The sequence below is a fragment of the Ricinus communis genome, chromosome 1 (genome assembly GCF_019578655.1).
Source record: "Ricinus communis isolate WT05 ecotype wild-type chromosome 1, ASM1957865v1, whole genome shotgun sequence".
NCBI lineage: Eukaryota > Viridiplantae > Streptophyta > Magnoliopsida > Malpighiales > Euphorbiaceae > Ricinus > Ricinus communis.
In genome coordinates, this window is record NC_063256.1 from 35,586,092 (window position 1) to 35,608,996 (window position 22,905).

At 31.1% G+C, this 22,905-nt stretch overlaps 1 protein-coding gene across 1 annotated transcript; it reads right to left on the reverse strand.

Moving 5' to 3' along the window:
- Positions 1–3,735: 3,735 nt before the first annotated feature.
- On the reverse strand, positions 3,736–5,474 carry LOC8284132 (E3 ubiquitin-protein ligase RDUF1). The gene has a single exon (XM_015720007.3). The coding sequence runs from the start codon at positions 5,399–5,401 to the stop codon at positions 4,166–4,168; it is 1,236 nt and encodes a 411-aa protein (XP_015575493.2). The 5' UTR covers positions 5,402–5,474; the 3' UTR covers positions 3,736–4,165.
- Between the last annotated feature and the right edge of the window lie 17,431 nt (positions 5,475–22,905).

The window sequence follows — 22,905 nt, forward strand, 5'->3', positions numbered from 1 at the left end:
CACCGAGATCGGCCGGAAAGGCCGCCGAACGACGCCGAACTGTTGCCTCACTCTTTCGCGATTCGCCACCTCATGGTGCCGGCCACCGATGCGCTTGCCCGGCCACTGGATGGACGACCCGGCCCCTCCTCCTTCTTCTTCACGCGCGACGCCCACTCTCTCTCCCTCTCTCTTCTTCCCCGATTTTCTTTCCTTTCAATATCGATATTAGGCCCCCGAACTTTTCCTTATTACCATTTGGTCCCTCAACTTCCTTAATTACTTACAATTTCATCCTACAGAATTTCAATTTAACCCCTAAACTTTCCTTTAGCTTTATTCCAAAATAAATTTCCAACTTAAAATTTAATACTACTAATCAATTATAATACCAATTTTCTCCAAAATTCTTTTATAAACATCCTTTACAATTTCTACTATAATTTTTCCAATATATAATTTTATTTATATATATATATATACACATTTGGGAAAATTTTGAATAACCAAATAAAATATAATTTATTCCTCAAATAATTTATTTAATTAACTCCTTAAAAAAAAATCAAACTAATTGGATATGGAAAATAACTCATTTATTTATCTAACATGAACATTCAAAATTTGTATTTAAATCATTACAATTAAACCGAATAAAAATAAAGCTAAAATTAACTTAAATAAAAACTCATTATTAAATATATAAAAATTCAGGGTATTACACATCCCCTCTATAACTTTGCTACTGGTTCCTTCTAAATGATTTACCACCACCAAGACGAACTGCTAGAATTTATAAGTCGGACATCTTCATTGTTAATCTCACCATAATTTCAAGCCGGCTTTCTAGGACTATTAAGGGAAAATTATTAATTGATCTATCATTGGCAAGTCGACCATTTTGTAATCCTATTCCTATTTACATCACCCAGCAATAAAGCCCTTAACTAATCAACAATCATTTTAAATTTTATGGTTGTCTGTTGAATTTTTATTATTTTTCGAATAGCTTTCAATCTATGATCTTCGTCACAAGATTAGTTGCCACCACAACTTCAAAATTAGCCATATGATTGGCTGAATTTTCTTTCTGAATCCAATTGACATATTGCATAGCATTCCCCAAGCGCTATTAAATAAAATGGGGGTCTTTCCTTCACCTATCGTATGTATTGATGTAGTTTAGTCCCGAACCAAATAAGTATTATAAAAAAATAAATTCAATCTAGAAACTAAAATATCAAATTAATGAAAAGTGCAACAGTTATATCGTTATTAGAATTAATAAAAGAAGGTTAATTCGAGGATGTTGTAGTTTATGAAGGTGTTTGGTTCAGAAGTTTGATACAGCTAATAGTTATTTTTCACTGAACATCTATATTAAAGCGTTTGATACAGACTTAAGAAACAACAGTTGATAGCTGATTTAGTATCAATCAGCTGCTGATTGTATCAGCTCTATTTTAGAGTTTTTTCTTATCAGTTGATAACTAATTTTATTTATTTGGACACTATCCTTATTAAAACTTATTAATAATAACTTACTTTAAATTGATCTCATATAATTAGATTTTTATATTTTAAAATAAATAATATTATTTTAAAATTATTTTTAATAGTTAAATAATTATAGTATTTTAAATTATGGTATTTAAAATTAAAAATTTCTATTAGTAGAATTTAAACTTAAATTTCTACTTTTAAAATAATTTTTATAAATATTTTTAATAATAAATATAGTTTATCTAAAGAAAATTAACTATAAATTATTTTTATTAATTTGTATCATTAAATATAATATAATAAAATAAAATATATTTAACGATAAATTATACTCATACTAGTAATAATTGCTAATAAAATTCTACCAAACAGTTTAATTTATCAACCATCTATCAGCCACCAGCTACTAGTTGTATTGATCAGCTAAACCAAACAAGCCCTGTAATAACACAACTCTTTTATGATGTCTTTGCATACTTATTCAACGAAAATATAAAATTTAGACCAAATTTATATTAAAAATTTAATATATAATTTTTTTTATAAATTTAACATATTAAAATGTTTAAATATAAATTACTAAAAAAAATTCATAAACTTGATCTAAATTCTATAAATTTTCATTCAACAAACACATAAAAATATATATTTTTTAAAATAGCAATAAATTACGAAATCCCGTATTATAAAAATCTCTAATGAGGAATGGAAATCATTTTCCATTAAAAACCGTACGCCCATAACACATGGTTTGATAACAATAAAAGAAAATGAAAGATCTAAAAGCAACCCATAATTATAACACATGTAAGGGAACCAAAAAAATAAAATGAAAAGAAGCTCACTTGAGAAGAGACCCAATTAATGGGCTATACTCTCCAGCTCTCAAACAGCATTTTTCATGTTTCTTTCGGTATAAGTTTTGTTTTGAAGTAGGGATAGCTGACTGGATTGTGATTACTGCATCTTGTCTAGTTTGGTAGATTGAAAAGGACAAGAATCTCAATTGGGTTCTTCTTTTATTTATTTAAATAAAGATGCTTAAGGATATGGTGCAAATCCCAGCTGGGCCATAAATATACTTTCAACCAGCCAGACATTTGTAAGCTGGAGCTGGAATTCAGGGAGAAATTGCTAAATTTAGTTCATTCTTCTGTCACTATATAATTTTCTAATCACTTGTTTGACTTTTATCAAAAACAAAAACAAAAACAAAAAGAATCAGTGTAATATGAAGTATGAATCCAATCCAAGTGACTTTAGCAGGAAATTATCTGGGACAGGCAGCTGAGTTTTCTATCGAGATAACTTGGAAATTGCCAAATGGGTAGTTAAAGAATCAGGATGATTATGTTTGCTTTCTTCACTTATCAGGAAGAGATACTGACATTGTAGCAAAACTTGCAAAGCAAAGAGACATGATATTACCGTTGCCTGCCTGCAAAGGTTAAAGTCCAAAATCTCTATTAACCTAAAAAGTGGTCCAAACATATGTTCTCTTTATAGCATTTACAAAGGTGTTCAGAAATTATCCGTTGTAAGTTAATAGGTACACAGTTCTCTTCTTAAATTGCATGGTCCCTAAATCTTCAGGTCAAGACATAATGAAAGATCCGACACAAAATGAAAACAGGCACCGTGCACTCTCTTTTACTAGGCCGTTTTCTTATGCATTATTCAAATGCTTTCCAAGTCATGCAGAGGTCTTAGGGCTGCCATTTTGGTTCTAACCCAAAAAAAAAAAAAAAACATATATGCTGTTGTTTAGTAGAAAGATATGGACAATGGGCATCAATGAGCTATTTCAACTCCACTGCTGGGAGGACTGGCCATGCATACACTTGCATACACAGAATTCACATTCATGGATACATGACCACATACACACCATCTACAAACACTAAAAATTCCCAATAGAAAAAGATAATGCATACACATCTAGGCCACTATGATAAGGAAAGGTAAAAAGCAAAAGGAGGAGCTCTCAGAACTAGGTAGCACATGATGAAAATTAGTGCTTTTTGAGCTAACATGGCCACAATTCCAGGAGCACATCATTTTGTCAAGAAAAGGATCAAACATGCCATTTACAAGCATAAAAATAGCAGCAGAATTTGGCTACTAAATCGGATTAATCCATTCAGCTCAACTCCAATTTACATTCTTTATATCATGTAAAGCCTGCCCATGCCCCTGAATACAGATAAATTTTCCACTAAACCTCCAAACCAGCATAACACAAAAAGAGTGATCTTTAACAAAGTAATCAAAGAATAGATCTCATTAATGAATGACAAGAAAGGGAAATAATTAAAGCTTACAAATAAGAATAGCAACTCTTGGGCAATGCTTTCTTCTCTCTACTACACTTGCACATTTTTCTTTTCCTAATTCGAACAACATTGTCAATCTCCAAATACATAATCTTTTCCATATCTTCAGAGCGCAACAAATTTTTTTTGTTCATTTGCCATACAATACTGAAGGGGAAAACCAATATTCTTCTACTAGTGCCCCTCAATAAATCAAAATTAGAAAAGATTCAGTATTTTTGCAAACCTTAATGGGGAAAAGAAGTAAAATTGAATACAATCAATATAAAAATCTTGGCTGTTTAATTCTATATACAATGATAAAAAAACAAAAAAAGAAAAAAGGAAATAGCTTCTGATACAAATAATAATCACCATCTATCCGTCCCATTCTCAACTTCCAAATCCAAACCTCTCCTTCTTCTGCTTACATATCTACCAAAACCAGAACTTGAATGACTTGAATTGCTTCTACTAATAGAACCCATTTCAGAATCAGGACTAGTCCTCGAAGTAGAAGAAGAATTGGACCCAATTCTCCTTACCAACGAAACCAACCCACGAAAAACCCTTCTTAACCCAAACCCACTACCACCACCACCACTACCGCTACTCTCTCTTCCTCTGCTACTTCTACTAACCCAAGACACCCTCCTGGGAGGAGCATTTCCACCACTAAACCCACCATCCATCTCTGTAAACACTCCCGGAAACTCCCTTTCTCCTCCTCCTCTTCTTCCACCAGTAAACCTCCCCACAGCAAACCCGCCTCCCGGTAATCTCCATATAGTCAAGCCCACAATCTCCTCCGACTCCTCCGTACTATTAATGTTATTATTGCTGTTACTACTATTATCAGAGCTTTCGACATCTGTAGGCATCTCAAACCGACAAACAGGGCAAGAATTTCTCAAAGCTAACCAAGGCAATATACAATCAGAATGATAAATATGCTTACACGGCATCTCACGCGCTTCGCTACCAAGCTCAAACGCCTCTTTACAAACTGCGCAGTGCGCCTCGGCAGCCACATGCGCGTCGGTTACGTCGACAATTGGCATCGACTCCACTACCGCTTTCGACGCCGGTGGATTCCCAACCCTCCCAAATCCGTTCACTTCTATCTGTGCTAACTGCTCTAACAGCCTATCAAACCCAGATCCCATCAAAAACTCCGACATACTTGCGGGTACGGGTCTCAAACCCGACCCGGACCCATCATCGTAGTAAAACTCGTAACTACTATTGTTTCCTCCTTCTTCGCTGTTTTCTTCAGGCGATGCCGTGCTTCCACGCAGGACTATAACTGGATTAAACGGAGAACGATCGCCGTTGTTACGCCGAAATCTGAGAGTCGGGATCCGACCCAGACCGTGTCGGCTTCTTCTACTGCCACTACTATTATTGTTGTTGTTATTCTCAGGTAGCATGTACATGAACCGACGATGAGGGTTGTCAGACTGAGAATTGCTTGTTTCGATCTCTTCGATGAATCCACCGTCACAGTGAGGACACGAGATATCGGGGTTTTCTTCCGAGGGTAGAACGGAGATAAAGCGAGTGCATCTGTAACACCAATACGACGTCGTTGCTGTCGCCGACGACATAGTTTTGAAGCTTCCAGATCCGGTTAAGAGAGAGAGAAGAAAGAAAAAAACAAAAGAAGTTCTGATAATAAAGAAGAGAAATTTGAGTTTATAAATAAGGCAGGCGATGAGGCGGTGGAAAGAGAGAGGGGCTTAGCAACGCGTGGAATTCACGCGTTTGACTGTTTTTGCTTATTAGGATGACATGGACGTATTAAATATAAAAAGTTCCAGAAGGAGGCGCGTAAGGGGGAGGATGGCAGAGGAGCGCAGCAGGGAAAAGTTGACTGGAAACTTTTAAGAAAATCGGCGAGTTTGAAAACGAAAAGAATGGAAGAAATCGGCGATGTTATAAGGCAAGTCGCAGGAAGATTCTTAGAACGAGGTTAAAATGATCTCAACAATTGGAATTTAACTTGAATTCGACTGCTTATATTTAAATCCAAGTCCAAACCTATTAGGCCAAAGATTAATAAATCTCAAAATCCTTATTTGGTTTAGATATTTAACACTTTTTCAAATTATATAGAAAAGTATTAAATAATTATTTTTATCATTTATTTTCTCAGAACTGACTCAAATTATATAAATAATTGTCTCCCTTTAATTACTATCTGTCAGTTTTGGTTTTATTTTATTATATTTGAATTTTAAATATCAAAAATTCTATTTTTAATTTTTTTAGGAAAAAATTATTAAAAAATTAAGATAAATAATATTAAAAAAAATTAGGATAAATAAAAAGTATTTTAGTCAAATTATATACTTTTTTGGTGGGTCAGATTATATATTTAAAATCCATATATAAATTAATTAATATATACAATTTTTATAATTTAATATTATTTTTAGACATATAATCAGCACATGGGGCGGACATAAAACCACCTATATATGATTAGGACAAATATTAGCCATTCCTGCCTCGAATTCGTGCCATTTTGTAGCCACATTTTTAATTATAAGACAAAACCCAAAATTTCAAAATCCATCCCATTCCTTAATTTATTTAACTTTGGGAGTAGCCACGAAAGCAAGCCAATATGTAAATCCATTTATTGTGGATCAAAAATCTTGGAAAGAATATGATGGAAGAGAATGACAAGTAAAAAGATTTATGATATCAACAACTTCATTTCTTAATTAACAGAATGAAAATATTATAGTATATATAAGTCTTAAAGATCTAATATATAAAGGAGAAAGAGTTCATATGACTTTTTACAAACGTAAGAAAAAGAAGTTCTAATCTATACTAAATATAGAGTCCTATTTTAAGTAGAGGTCTAAAAACTTCTCTAATCCTTAATACTCCCTCTCAAGTGAGGAGTGTAAATGTTAATCACTCCTAACTTGGATAGGAAAAGTATGAACTGACTAGGTCTAAGTGGTTTAATAAACATGTCAGCTGGTTGGTCCTTTGTTCCGATGTGAACTGGCATCACTACTCCATTTTGTACCTTTTCTCGTACGACATGACAATCGATCTCGATGTGCTTAGTACGTACATGGAACACCAGATTGGAAGAAATATGGATTGCGACGGCCATAAACAAATTTGGATTATCACATGTGATTTTTAGATCCTTAAGTACATTCCGTAGCCATGTAATCTCGCAGCAAGTAATGGACATAGTGTGTTGTTTCTTGCTCTTCCATGACACTGGTGCATTTCCAAGGAAAATGCAATATCCTAATATTGAGCAACTCGTGTCTTTGCACCTTGCCCAGTCGACATCGCAGTAGGCTGTTAACTCTAACTTTCCTTGCGATGGCAACAGAATGCCTTGGCCAGGGGCCTGCTTGATGTAACGCAACACATAATGTGCTGCATCTAGATGTGGCTGTCTCGGGCTTCCCATATATTGGATAAGAATGTGGACCGAATAAACTAAGTCTGGCCTAGTTATCGTCAAGTAAATTAATCTGCCTACTAACCTTCGATACTAAGCTGGATTTCTAAGTAGTTCTCCAGTTCCTTGCATGAGGGACAAGTTCTGCTCAACAGGTGTTTTGTCTGGCTTAGCTCCAAGGAAACCTGTGTCTTCAAGTTGTTGCTTGACGCTAGTTATGGCCTGTATGTTGTTCCCTGCAAAAATAATATCGTCCACATACATGAGTAAACATGTAAACTGACCATTGTCGTCCCTTGTGAATAGTGAGTAGTTTGACCAGCTTTGTATGAACCCTGCACGTTTGAGGGAAGTAGACAGCTTGATAAACCATTGGCGTGAGGCTTGTTTGAGTCCATACAAGGATTTGTGAAGCTTGCATACTCGTTTCTCCCCTTGCTTTGCAAAGCCTGAAGGTGGTTTCATATAGACATCTTTGAGAAGATCACCATTAAGGAACGCATTATTTATGTCTAGCTGGTGTATATGCCATTGTTGGAGAGCTGCAAGATTAAGTAAAATTCGAACAGTGGTAAGCTTGGCAACAGGAGCGAACGTTTCTCTATAGTTGATCCCCTCAATCTGGTTGTAGCCTTTTGCAACTAAGCGTGCTTTATACCTGTCGATGGTGTCGTCGGGATGTAATTTGGTTTTGTACATCCACTTGCAGCCAATGGGATGCTTGTGAGGAGGTAAGAGTATTAAGCCCCATGTTCCATTATCCTATAGAGCTTGAATCTCTTGATGCATTGCCTTGTGCCAATGTTCATGTTGAGCAGCTTAGAGGTAAGTCCGATGTTCTTTGTGCATGCTAAAGTTGACAGTGAATGCTTTATGTCTGGGAGAAAGGTTTTGATAGGATATGACATTAGAGATAGAATGTGGGGTATATGAAGATCTTCGTGAAGGGAGTTTTACCTCGATTTGATAGTCTTGAAGTCGTGAAGGAGGTTTTGTGGCTCTTTTTGGAAGGCTAGGGACTAGTGTTGCTTGCGGTGTTACGTCATGCTATTGTGATGGTTCAGTAGTTTGCAAAGTAGGCAATGTAGTACGAGGTGAATTTGGTGTATGATCATTTGGTGTGGAGATGTTTAGCAAAGACTGCGCTATTGCAAGTGCATGTGCAGGTTGTGAGATGTTGATGCTAGGTTGTTCTAGACTAATGAAGACATCTTCTTTGTGCAAAGGGAAGATGTTGGAGAACCTTGGAAATTGGTTTACATAACTTTCTCGGATTGTTGGTGTAGAGAATGGAAAATTCGTTTCAAAGAATATCACATCTCTGGAGATCAGAGTTTCTTGTGTATCAAGGTTGAACACTTTGTAGCCCTTTTGTCCATGTGGATAGCCGAGAAAGATACCTTCAATAGCTCTAAGATCGAACTTGGATGGTTTTTTAGGATGTATAGAAGCAAAACATTTACATCTGAAGACCTTTAGGTGAGAATATGTTGGTTCATTTCCAAATAGTTTTTGGAAAGGTGTGTCTCCTTGAAGGAGTGGTGAGGGTGTACAATTGATGAGGTATGCCGCAGTCAGTATTGCCTCTCCCCATAAAGGATTTAGTAGGTGAGCTTGAAACAGTAAAGCTCTTGCCATGTTGAGAAGATGTCGATGTTTGCGCTCCACAACTGAGTTTTGTTGAGGTGTGTTTATGCAGCTTGTCTAATGTTCTATGCCTTTACTGGAGTAGAGTTGATATAACTTAAATTCATGGCCATTGTCACTTCTTACGGTTCGAACCTTATGTCCAAATTGTGTCTCGGCAAGGGTAATGAAGTTGGTAAGGAGCTGCTGTATTTCTGACTTGTGTTTCATAAGGTAGATCGAAACATATCATGAGTGATCATCTATAATTGTGAGAAAGTACTTTGCACCAGAAAATGTGGGAATTTGGTAGCCTCCCCATATGTCAACATGAATCAAATCAAAACATGTATCTCTAAAGGAAGGTTTTATTGAATATGGTTGTCTGGTTAACTTGGCCAATGGACATATATCACATGTACTAACTGCTGGTTCTATATTCTTAAGGAAATGGAAGAGGGGCATGACTTTGTTTGCTGGATGTTTGAATCTGCGATGCCATAAGGGAACTGATGCCTTTTGTATCACGTTGCACTTCACAAGTTTTCCATGAGGAGTGCTGAGGTAATATAGGCCTTCACATTCAGTTCCCATCCCAATCGTCTTCCCTGATTGTAGGTCCTATATGAAACAAAGTTGTCTGATAAATATGGTGGTGAAGAATGAATCGTATGCTAGTTTGCTGATGGAGACCAGATTCATATGAATTAATGGAAGGCACAGGACGTTGTGTAGTATGAGCGTAGGAGAGAACACCATAGTGCCTATATGTGTAACAGTATAGATCTTGCTATCAGGCAATCGCATAACCCGTGTAGTGATAGGTGAGACTGTGGTTAGGAGTTTGGGGTCACACACAATATGGTCGCTAGCACCACTATCAAGTATCCAAGTTGAGTTTGGTTATGTACTTGTAAACTCCTCATATGTAACGGCATGGTAGTAGATGAAGGCTGGTGTGTGTTCATGTTGCAAAGCAATGTGTTATAATCTTTTGTGCATGGGGACATTTTCTTGAATTTTCTGAGGAGGTCTATCATTTGTCCACATTCATCTTGTGAAAGAGGAAATTGATTTGTATCTGTAGTGGAATTGCTATGGTTAATCTGTCCCTCCTTGGTCTTAAGTGCAGCTTTCCACTTTCTGCAGTATTTCCATGTGTGCCTTTCACCATTACAGTAGGTGCATTTAAGGTGTGCTCGACATTGTTGGGTTAAATGGTTATTCATCCCGCATTTATCACACTTCCTTTCTCCAGCTCTAGTTTTATTATCATTTGAATGTTTATACCATGTTGGTGGTTTCTTGATCATGTAAGCTGCCGATGTTTCTGCAGCAGGTTGAGGAATAGAGCCAACATCTTGTTTTTCTTGGCATAAAGCCATTGAGTAAGCTTTGTTGATCCCGGGCAAAGGATCCATGCTAATGACCATGCTACGTACACTTGCAAATTGTTCTCCTAATCCCATTAGGAATTGCATAGTTTTCTAAGATTCTAGGTAGGTCTTGATCTGGGAGGTAGCTTCACAATGACATGGTAGGAATGCATTAAGTGCATCTTTCTCATCCCAAAGAGTTTCCAGTTTGATAAAGAAAGCAGTCACATATTCAGACTTTTGTGTGCATGCATGGATAGAACTTTCGATATTAAATAATTATACTGAATTAGTTTGAGAAAACCTTTCGAGTAGATCGAGCCACATATCCCTTGTTGTTCGGCAGTGAATAACGTTGCCTGAGATGTCCTTGGAAAGAGCACCAAGAAGCCATGTTTTGACGAGAGTGTTGCACCTTTCCCATTGATGATAGTCTACTGAATTTGGTTCTAGAACAGATAAGGTACCATCGATAAAACCAGTTTTATTTTTTTATGGTGAGAGCCATCTTCATAGATTGAGACCATGTGATGTAGTTATCTTTTGCCAAAGGTTGTTGAACAAGCGATATGCCTAGTTGATCATTGTGATTGAGATGCAGGGGGTGGTTTGGATGCTCCCATGCTTCAGGATTCCTTTGTGCGATAATGGGTGTTGAGATAGATTGAATCTCAGTCTTCATGGTTGATTCTGTCGACATAGGGTGTTTGGTGTTTGATGATTCCGGATCGGAATGCTCTGATACCATAAATAGATTTATGATATGAAGAATTTGATTTCTTAATTAATAGAATAAAAACATTATGGTATATATACAAGTTCTAAAGGTCTAATATATAAAGGAGAAAGAGTCCATATGACTCTCTACAAACGTAAAAAAAAAAAAAAAGAAGTTCTATTCTATACTAAATTTGGAGTCCTATTTCAAGCAGAGGTCTAAAAACTTCTATAATCCTTAATAACAAGACATGTGAAATTGTCAAGATTTTGATTTAAAAAGATCTAATCTGAGGCATAGGTCACGAGCATAGCCAAAACCTGGCAAGCCAAACAATTAGTTATTTGGATTTTTCTTTTCTTAGTTGGTGGTGTTGTTAGATTGATGATACTCATATCGGGATAATTATAGCAACGGTCACTTAGCTCGTACTAAGTTTTATTTTAGTTATATAATTTATTTTTATTTGTAGATTGGTCATTTATTTAAATTTTGACAATTTATTCATTACAAAAAAATTATAAATTTTTTAAATTTTCAATGTTATGAAACGAAATTCATAATTTTGAAGCCTTGAGGTGAAGTATTAAATTTTAACTTTCAAAAAGTTAATTTTAATTTTAATTTTAACTTTCATAATTTATTTTTCTTTTTATTATTATTATTATTACTTTAAAAATAATATCTTAGTAAAAATAAATAAATAATTAAATAATATGATATAATTAAATAAGAGAATGCATACATTATTGTAATAATAAATAAATAGAGAGTAGAATAGGAGAATAAGAGGTCCAAAAAAAAAAGAGCCACGATTTATTAAAGTTGGATTTGATTTTGGATTAGATTAATAGTTTGATTAAATAGTTTAATGACTAAGATAGTGACTTGTCAATTTTTTACAACACGTGTTAGTCTAACATTGGATGCTTAAGATATGTTATTATTTCAATAAATTAAATCATCAATTTTAGATAAGTGACTAATTTGCTCTATAATTTTTAAAATTAAATGACTATAATAAAATTAAAAAGAAGATATATAATCAAAATAAAACTTAGTGTAAATGATATAATTATCTGTAATTCTATTTGTGGGCGGTTGCTATTCAAACTTTTCTCAACTCTAGTAAGCTCCTTCTCACCAAAGGCCAAAATTTTGATTTTTCCATTTTAGATTTTTGTTCGTCTTAGTTGGATCATCTCTTACAGTGACAAAATACTTCCTCAAGAGTTTTAACACAGTTGCATATTTAAGGTTCGAACTCGAGACATTGGTTAGAAAAGACGTTACTATCTCATCTACACGCTCTTAAATGGATCAACGTCTTTAGTTTATGCTATTTGTGCTTTCTATCAGTCTATCCTTTATTATGGTGGGTATGATGTTGATAAGCCTAGCTCATAATCCCTTGATCCTTGCGACCGTGATGTTAATAACTACTACCGTGATGATGGTGATGGTGATGTCGGTAGAGGAGTCTAGGACCATAGAGATGGTTCAAGGGCATTTTGGTTATTTTAACTACTTGCGAGTATGTGCTCGATGCTTGATTTGAGCTTTCACCCTGTTATTTCGAGTTCTAAATTGACTCATACTTGACAAAAACACAAAGGTATATATTAGCTCACCTATTATGTTCTATCCACTTTCATCAACTGTGTAAGAACGACAAATTCAGATATAATAAATTTAATTTTTTAAAAATTAATCATCAACAGACAAATATACTAAATTATTAGTTGTAAATGGGTGAAAAGATTAACATTTAAAAATAATATATGATTTGTGATTTGGGTTTTATTTTTTTTTGCAATCCCATTCATTAATTATGTGTTTCAATTTCTATTTGATTGCCTTTATTTTCTTTTCTAAGTGTCCAGAATTGTCGTATCAAAGCCATATATTACAACAAGAAGCATTACTCTTGGGAACCTAAATACTCTTACATGTAAGTTGATATATTTATTTATTTATTAAAAAATAACATATCATTTACTATATAATATAAATATTTATTTTTTTATAATCTTTATAAAAATAAAAATACATATAATATAGAAAATATGATTCGAATTTAAAATTTCTCATTAATGAGAGGAAACGTTTAACGATTTGAGCTAGATTTTGAATATTAAATTTAGTTATTTAAAAATTTAAATTTATAAATTAATATGTTAGAATAAAAACTCGCATATATCAATCAAATGTGAATATTATTCTTGAAAATTAACCCTTCATTTAATAGAATATAATAATGTTCCAATCTTCATGGATAAAATACTTTAATTTGTGATGAAGAAATGTCCATAATTGGTGTGTCTTAAAGTCTGGTTTTCACTGAGAATTTAATTAAATAATGTTCCATAAAAAATTCATTATTATGGGCCTTAATGGAACGAAATTGGGAAACAAAAAAATAGAAAACATATTACTTTTGAGCATACGTAAATACTCCACAATAATATTAAATAAGAATTCTTTTATAAATGTCACAAAAATATAAAATAATTATAAAAATATCTATAAATATTTATGACCAAAAAATATCTAAAAATAAAATTTTATTTACTTTTATTTAAAAAATAAAATATTTTTCTAGATGAAAGGGTATATGTTGAGTATTATACTTTGAATAAAAAATGTATATGTTTTGTATACTTTTGATAGATAATGAAATTAAAACACATTATTTTTTGTGAAATATTATTGTATTTTATTTGATTTTATGATATTAATGATGAATAAATAAATAAATAAATAAATAAATTCAAAAGGTATTTTTCTAATTTAAAAATTTAAAGACGTGTTGAAAATATCATGTCCGAAAAATTAGATAAATTGCTACAAGATAAAAAAAAACTAAATGTTCAATATATATAAAAAAAAGTATATGTCTGGTATACTTTTGATGTAAATAGCAGCAAAAGATATATATTTAATTAAAAACAGTATACATTAAGTATCTCAATTTTTTCCAAATGAAATAAAATATAAATACAAAAAAATTAAATAACAAATGGTATATATTTATTAAATAATAGTATATTTTGAGTATCTGGAACTTTTTAACATGAAACAAAATTCAACTTGAATGTTCAACATCATGTATCTATTTATATATATATATATATATATATTCTAAACTTTAATTTTTTTTAATATGTGTGCTTAATCTTTAATACATAGAATTTTAATTTGATATGTGTACTATATTTGATATATAGGATTTAAGCTTATGTGTAATTTTATAGTTTTTTCTATTAATTTATTAATTAATAAAGTTACGTTCATAATTAAATATTAACTCTAATCCTAAAAGATAGCATAATAATTATATTTTAATATTATATTAACTAATAAAGAGTTCTCTAATCAAATAATGATACTAATTCTATCCTAAAAATAGCATATTAATTATATTTTAGTATTATATTAACTATTAAATTAATTTTTAATTAGATAATAATTCTAATTTTAAAAAATAATATTGTAAATTATATTTTTAATATTATTTTTAATAATAGATTAATCTTTTAATTATATAATAAATTTTTAATCCTAAAAATAGTAATATTAATTATTGTATTCACTTATATAATACTAAAATTAATTAATAAATATTTTAAAATAATTTTTAAATAATCACACTAATAAAATAATAATAGCATTCATGCAATGCACGAATAAATGACTAGTGTTTACTAAATTATGATGTATATTAAGTATTTCTAAAATATTTGAAACTAATATGTAAAAGTTAGAGACCTTTCTTTTTCCCTGTTATCTATGCCATTTTCTTCCTGCTAAAGGGAGAAGAAAGAGAGTCTAATTTTTATAACTGTATATATATTTATATGAAAAATGAATAAAGATTATGAATGAGTTTTTGTATGTGTATGTGGATTTCAATAATCTCTCCTTAATTTGTAAATTTATAATTTATTTGGATGATATTTACTAAAATCAATCTTTCTCTATCGTGATTTTCTATTGGTAAAATCCCTCCTTCTCTATCGTAAATTTGTAATTTATTCTTATAATACTCACTGAAATCACTCCTTCTTTATCATGATTTCCTATTAATATATTTTCATATTCAACTGAACATGATATATCGTGTTTACAATTTATAATGTTGTTTTGGATTTAAACGGTTAAATTTTTTATTAATAATTTAAATTTAGAAATTTTAAAAATTAATAATTTTTATTGGACAATAAATTTCAATGATGACATTAACTTTGAGTCAAGGGTTAAAATTATTTAAAATGATATATTATATCCAATTTGAATATAAAAGAATGTTAATTTTATTATGACATAGAGAGTGTAAGTTCAATAAGATTTTTAATTTTCTGAAATCAGAATTAAAAATTAATAAGTTGTCAATCACTTTATCTTATCATTACGATTAAAAATCAATAATCCGATGGCTAGAAATCTCTAGAAGATGCAAATCTATAATTCAAATTTTAATATTTTTGAATGTGTTATATTTTTAAAAATTTGATATATATTTTTCATCATTTTAATATTTTAAAAAATTATAAAAAACCAAAAGAATTGCTCGAATTCTAATTTTCCACCTTTCCAATGAACAATTATTCAGTGTAAAAAAGAAGAAGTGAACAAAATTAGATATGTTTTCTTTTGTTTCACATTTTAATCTACAAATTAAGTATTACAATTTCCTAAGCTTAGTGGAGACATTGACACTAATTAAATTGGTACCCACATTGCAAAAAGGCTGAAAAGAGAGAGAGACATACACAAAAAGAGCATCTTTTTCTTTTTCTTTTCTTCCTTTGTTTTTTGGGCCTTCACCTCATTCCACCATAACCATTATAGAGATGATAAAAGAAAGAAGTAATTGTTCTTTTTACTATAATTTTGGCTGACAGAAAAAAAGGAGAAAATTTTGTGCCCACTTATTACTGTCTTTTTCTTACTTAGGAGCAATGATTTTTATGCCTATGTATCTTCTCAAGTGCACGCCTTAAAAGTAATAATATGGTTCTCAAACTCCTAAAAGAGTCCCTAAAACTATTAGGGACCCTTCATTTCATGTTCATCTTTTAGGTTGATTCACTTCTATTTTGTGAAAAATCCCATTTGGACACCATTATTGCCTGTAACGAATATGTGAAAGAAAAAAGAATAGGAAAAAGTAATGATTTTTGCACCAAAAGAAATCCATTTAAATGATTGTGCTAATTCTTTCGAGTTTCTTAAAAAGTTTCTATTATTGTTGAAATTCGATGAGTTAAGAAATAATATGTTTTTTTATAGTTTATTATATGCGATAACACAAACATATTAAATAAAAAAACTCGAACTCTAATACTTCCCGGTTTTCACAAATAAAAATTACTATTCAAAATACTTTTTAATTAAAAAAAAAGTCTATTCTCATTTGGTCAAAAGAAATACTTAAAAATATTTGTATTGTTAACCTAATGGCAAGAATTAATGGAAATAAAGCAAAAAGATGAATCTTTAAAAAGTTTATAAAGCGATGCCAAATTCAAGCATTTCCTAGTGCTCAATATTGTCTTGAGTCATGAGAGTTTAGAGATGCCTTTCTAATATTTTAATAAAAAAAAATTATATTCTTTTAAAATTTGAAATGATTTAATAGATAAAATTTAATATTAATTTATTGTCGTGCATGCGATTATATGAAACGGGATAATTATTATTTATATTCATTATAAATGTAATATTTATTTAATATAAATATTAAAATCTTGAATTAAAAATTACTATCTTTATAAGACAAATATTTTTAACACTTAAATTCTTCCTTTGCTTGATCTATGTGGTGGTCATCCAATTAAATTACAAATCAAAATTATGGAAAATAATGGTAGTTGGTTTTTCGATTATTTTCTTTTGCCTCGTGCTAAAGGTGAAAAACATTTGTAGTCTTTAAAATAAATATTATGAACTATAATCATACAAATATTTAAACTTAATAAATTTTGATATTAATATCATATTTTATTTCTTTCTAAATATCATATATATTTTATATAAATAATAAAACAACGTAATGGTAGTCAATGAAATAGTGATGTTTTATTTTTATTTTTTTAAAAGAGTGACATGTTAACACTTCAATTTTCACTATTTTTATCTGTTATTTACTTATATGCAAAAAGTATAATTTGACTTCTAAATTTTAATTTTTTTTATAATTAAATCTCTCATATTTAATATGGTAGAATTGGACTCTATTACTTTATAATTTTATATCATCAAGCCTTTAAGTAATCAGAAGTTTGCATGTATTTTATAAGTACTGATAGAATTGTGTACAAACACTTATCTAATTATAAAATAATAAAATAAAATGGCAAAAGATAAAACATAAGACCTTTGAACTTTAACTTTTTTTATAATTAAGCCTCTCATTTTTTAAATGGTAGAATCGTATACCTTTTTATTCAATCCCACTACTTTATAAAAAAATTTACTTTTGATTTTTTTCATTTGCTATTTCTATTTTTCTTCTTCTTCTGCAATAATCAATTAAACAAACAAACGACAATAAACAAATTTACTAAAAAAAACACTTTCAATTCTAATATCCATAAACCAGAACACTTGAAATAAAAGGAACAAAAGAAATTTTTTTGTTCGACAAATTAAGCTAACCCTTAACCTTTGAACACCGGTCCACTTATATGTATAAGGCTATGTAATAATTGTTTGCATGAAAGACTAAAATAGTTGAAAAAAAAACTACATCTTTCATTAGAAGAAGAAATCTATACAATTGACCATAAGTGCACATAAAAAGAAAAATAAAAAGAGAGAGGGGGAGGAAGAGTTGAAAAGATTGAGAAGCCATTAAGAGATTTTGTAAGAATTAAAGAGAGAATTTTCCACTTTCGATCTTACACCTTTGTCAAAGAAGCAAATTAAATGAGTTAATTACTGAAGCTGGATGATTAGTTAACTAACTGCAATTTATTCTTTAGTTAGTAACTACCTAATAAGGTGGTAGCTTTAGATTGGTTTGATTGTAACAGAAAGGCTTTATATATAAGCCATGTAACTAACTTAGTAAATACACACTTTAGACATTTCTTCAATCCTTTCTTTCTCTCTTTAGTTCATTTACTCTCTCTATTATGGTATCAGAGCATACATATTAGATCCAAGAAAATGGTTACAAAAGTTCTTTTCATCTTTTGTCATCTTCTTTATTCTTTCTCAAGCTTCAATCATGGTAGAAAACACTAACCAAAATGTCAATCCCCTGAAAGATCGAACTTCACCTTACTACCTTCATCACACTAAAAATCATAGTTCAGTCATCATTTCACCAAAGGTCACTTCGATGAATTTTTCATCCTGGACAAGGTCTTTTCTTCTTGTTGTTTCAATTAGAAAACAAACAAGGTTTCTTGGATGGGAGTATACCTAAACTGACACTAGAAAGTTCTCTTTATCTTGCATGGATATATTATAATAACTTAATTGTAGCTTTGTTATTAAGATCAATTTCTGCTCCTATTGCCTCTACTATTTTTTACATGGAGGAAGCTAGTCAGATATGCAACAAATTGAACAAGATGATTCCGGGATTTGTCATTTGTAACACAATTTGTGTACAATAACTTAGGGTTTAAGATTTGTTAATGCCTATTTCACTGATCTTAATGATAGTTGGGAAGAATTGAGGAATTTCAGGCCACTTCCACATTGTTCTTGTGGAAAGGGCAATCACAGTTATCTTGAAGCACATATTGACCTTCAACAAAAGGATTACGTTTTTAAATTCTTGAATGGATTGAACGAATCATTTCAGGCTTTATGTTTAAAGATTGTCATTGTGAAACTATTTTCAAGTCTTGATTAAGCCTATAACATGGTTTTAAGGGAAGAAAGTCAAAGATCCATTCATGCACAGTCTCAAGTTTTGAATGATGCAGCTGAAATGGCAGTCAAGAAAGGAAAATCTAGTTTGTATTGCACTCACTGCAGTAAAACATGGCATTTAAAAGAAAAATGCTACAAGCTTATAGGTTTTCCTGCAAACTTCAAGTTTACCAAAGGTAAAAATGCTGCTGTTGTAAATAAGATTTCATCTACTAATCAACTTATAGTAAAATCACAAGATCTTGATGAATCAATGAGGTTGAGATCCTTTAATCAGTTGAGTTTGTCTAAGGAGCAAACTCACAAGTTGATGAGCTTACTTGATGGCTAGACTAATGCATAAACAACTTCCTCATCTCATATAAAAAAATCAGCTCACCAATACTGCAGGTAATGATTTTTTTGTGTTCTCCATATATAGGCAAATTGATGTTAAGTTTGAAATTTCTACCTCGATAGTTAACACAGGAGCCACATATCATATAATGGTTGATTCTCTTTAATTATTGTCAATCTATTAATGGTTGTGTTGTGAAGTTACCTAACGGATCTATTGCTCAGGTCATACATATTAGGAATGTAACATTTAATCCTTATATAGTACTATATAATGTTCTGCACATCCCCTCTTTTTCATTCAACTTGCTCTCTGTGAGTAAGCTCACATCTTCAAAGTAAGTTTGTCTTATTTTTCTCTCTAATTGGTGCGTGATCTAGGCCCTCTCATTATGGATGACGATTGGACTAGCTAGATTGCATCAAGGACTTTATTACCTTCAAACTTCTTATATACCTAATAAAGTAATTAATGTTGTTGATTCTTCTGTTGCAAATGCAGTTTCATATGAAACTTGCCATCACAAATTAAGTCATGTTCTTCAAAAGATTTTTCAGTCCTTGAGTCACTTGCTTTCTTGTAAGAATGATGAGAATATTCCTTGTATTACTTGTCCAATGGCCAAGATGAGAAGGTTACCATTTCTAGAATTAGTAGATCAAGTTGCAATTTTTTTTACTTAGTCTACATGGATGTTTGGGGACCGTACTTTAATGCTGACTTGGATAAGAATCATTACTTCCTTTCAATAGTTGATGAATTCTCTAAATGTACTTTGGCTCTTCTTCTTAAATGCAAATTAGAAGTTAGTTACTAGATCAAATACTTTTACAATGTTGTTTTTACTCATTTTCATGCATCAATCAAAGTTATAAGGACAGATCAAGGTACTAAGTTCAAATTGAATGATGTTTATCATGATAAAGGAATTATTCATCAGAGGAAGTGTGTTTATACACTCAACATAATAGCATTGTTGAAAGGAAGCACTAACACATTTTGAATGTGGCAAGATCTTTGTTGTTTAATGTTGATTTGCTAATAAGTTCGTGGGAGATGCAATTTTGACTGCTGTCTATTTAATCAATCAAACTCCAACTGTTCTTCTTGATGGTAAAACACCTTTTGAGGTTCTATTTCATAAAGCACCAACTTATCATCATATTAGATCCTTCAAATATTTGTGCTTTGCAAATATATGGTTAATCACAGGACTAAGTTTGATGTTAGAGGGAGGAGGTGTATTTTTCTTGGCTATCCAACAGGCATTAAAGGTTACAGGTTATATAATCTAGACTTTAACATTAGTTTTATATCAACGGATGTTGTCTTCTATGAATACATATTTTCTTTTCACTAAAATAAGACTTTATGTTTCAAATTCTCCTATTTTTTACCTAATGTATCCCTTTTAGATACTCACATTGATTATCCTACACAGCTTCCAGTTACTTCTTCCACTAATATTTCTGTTTCTTCACCTATTTCACGACTAAATTCCAATTCTACTTCTTTACTACTTCTTCACAACCCTCTTCTTCTTCTCCTGCTATTTAATCTTATATTCTTAGGAGGAGTGCCAAAAATATTAGGGTGCCCTCTTACTTGGAACAATATCATCATTCTCTTTCTCATTCTACACATTCTCAAGTGCCCTAAGTTTCTTTTCCTCTTTCCAACTACATTTCATACTCTTCTGTCTTTCCTTCTTACTAAAAATTCATCATTTCAATTAGTTCCAATCCAGATCATATTACTTATCAGCAATGCTATGTCAGCTGAGCTTGATGCTTTGCTCCAAAATAAGTCTTGGTCAGTTGTGCCTTTACAAGCAAACAAGGTTCCTGTTGGGTGCAAGTGGGTATACAGAACCAAGTTCAATGCTGATGGTAGTCTTGACAAATACAAAGCAAGATTGGTGGCTAAGGGTTACACACAGAAAAAAGGATTTGATTACCAAGAAACATTTAGTCCAGTTGCCAAACATACAACTGTCAAGATGTTCTTGGCTTTGGTTGCTATTAATAATTGGTTTTTGGCCCAATTTGATGTTAATAATGCGTTTTATATGGAGATTTAGCAGAAAAAGTTTACATGGATTTGCCTCTGGGCTACCGGCTTGAGAGGGAGAGTGTTATTCAATCAGGCAACAATGTCAAGCTAGTTTGCAGGTTACAGAAGTCCTTGTATGGACTTAAACAAGCATCTAAACAGTGGAATACCAAGTTTAGTGAACTATTAATCAATAAAAGTGATGGCAGCTATATAAATACTAGTATACTAAGATTATTTGTCACATACGTAAATTATTATTATAAAAATTATTTAATAAACTAATATATAATATACTATTAAGTAGTAAATAATTATGTTGATAAAGTATTATAATAATAAAAATATATAAATTATTATATGTCAATAAAGTACAAATAGAAATATCATATTTCTTTTTTATGACTTTTGTTTTCAATTTATATAAAAATTTACATTAAATTATTTGAATTCTATCATATATTATATTATATTATACTAAATTATATTATATATATAGTGGGATATATAGTAATCCATGAACTAGAAATATTTTTATAATTTAGCAAATGATGATTTTTTACCTTAAAAGTAATAAATCTATTATACATTTTAGATTACGATTTTAATTAAACTATGCTCCTTTTTTTTTTATACATTCTAATAAAAATAAGACTTACGTCAACTATACTTTTTCTAATGAATAATTAAAAACTAAAAGTATTTTTATTTGTTGATAAATTTTCATTTAAATAGATCAATTTTTATATTCAAAAATTAATACGCCAACAAAATAAAATTGAAAATATTATAATTAGTAAAAGTATTTTCATCGATTTAAATATTTTCTCATTCGTGCTTGATACACAAATCTTCTTTCGTACTTTTATATATATTATAATAAATATAGTTAATAATAAACCTCGGCTGATTAGTATTCTAAAAAAAAAAGAAAAAATAACCTCAACTATGTTTATATTCTTTCTATTATTGCTCTTATTAGTTTATACAAATTATTCACATTACAGTTGGGTGTTAAAATACAGATTTCGAAATGTTTTGATTTAATATATTAATTTTTTAATTTTTTATAAATTATTTTCTTTAATCTGTTTTCCATCTCATTTTTTCTGCAAAAGCAATTTTCAAAACTCAAAAAATCATTTAAAATAAAAATCAAGAATGGAAACACACTTTCTCAACCTTAATGCCAAACACTGAGGCTACATCTCTTGGAGGTCTGAGAGCACGGAGTTGTCTTCTACAATCTTCAATCTTTGTCTTACGAAGCCCTTCTCCCCATAGTTAAAGCTCGTTACCACAGATCATATTTGGTCCAAAGATCATATACAAAACCGCTTACAATTAGGTTCAGGAAGCCAAGAATTCTCAAACCTAAACCTCCTTTGGACATGAAATACTGGCTGAACAAAGTGCAGCAACAGGAACGCAGAATGATCAGAAAAAAGTTGCATCTAAATTAAGGACTTCACCGTCTTCAAATCGAGCAACCCAACAATCCATTTGACCCCCTCCCTCTTTCCCGTATGGACTCGTAGACCAGTGAGTCTCCAAGCTTCCGCACCCTCCACAAACACCATGGGAACAATATGATCTTTTGAAAAACTAAGTAAATACCATAAGAAGCATCTTTCCACGGAGTGAAATATGCTGACTACAATGTTGGATAGGGC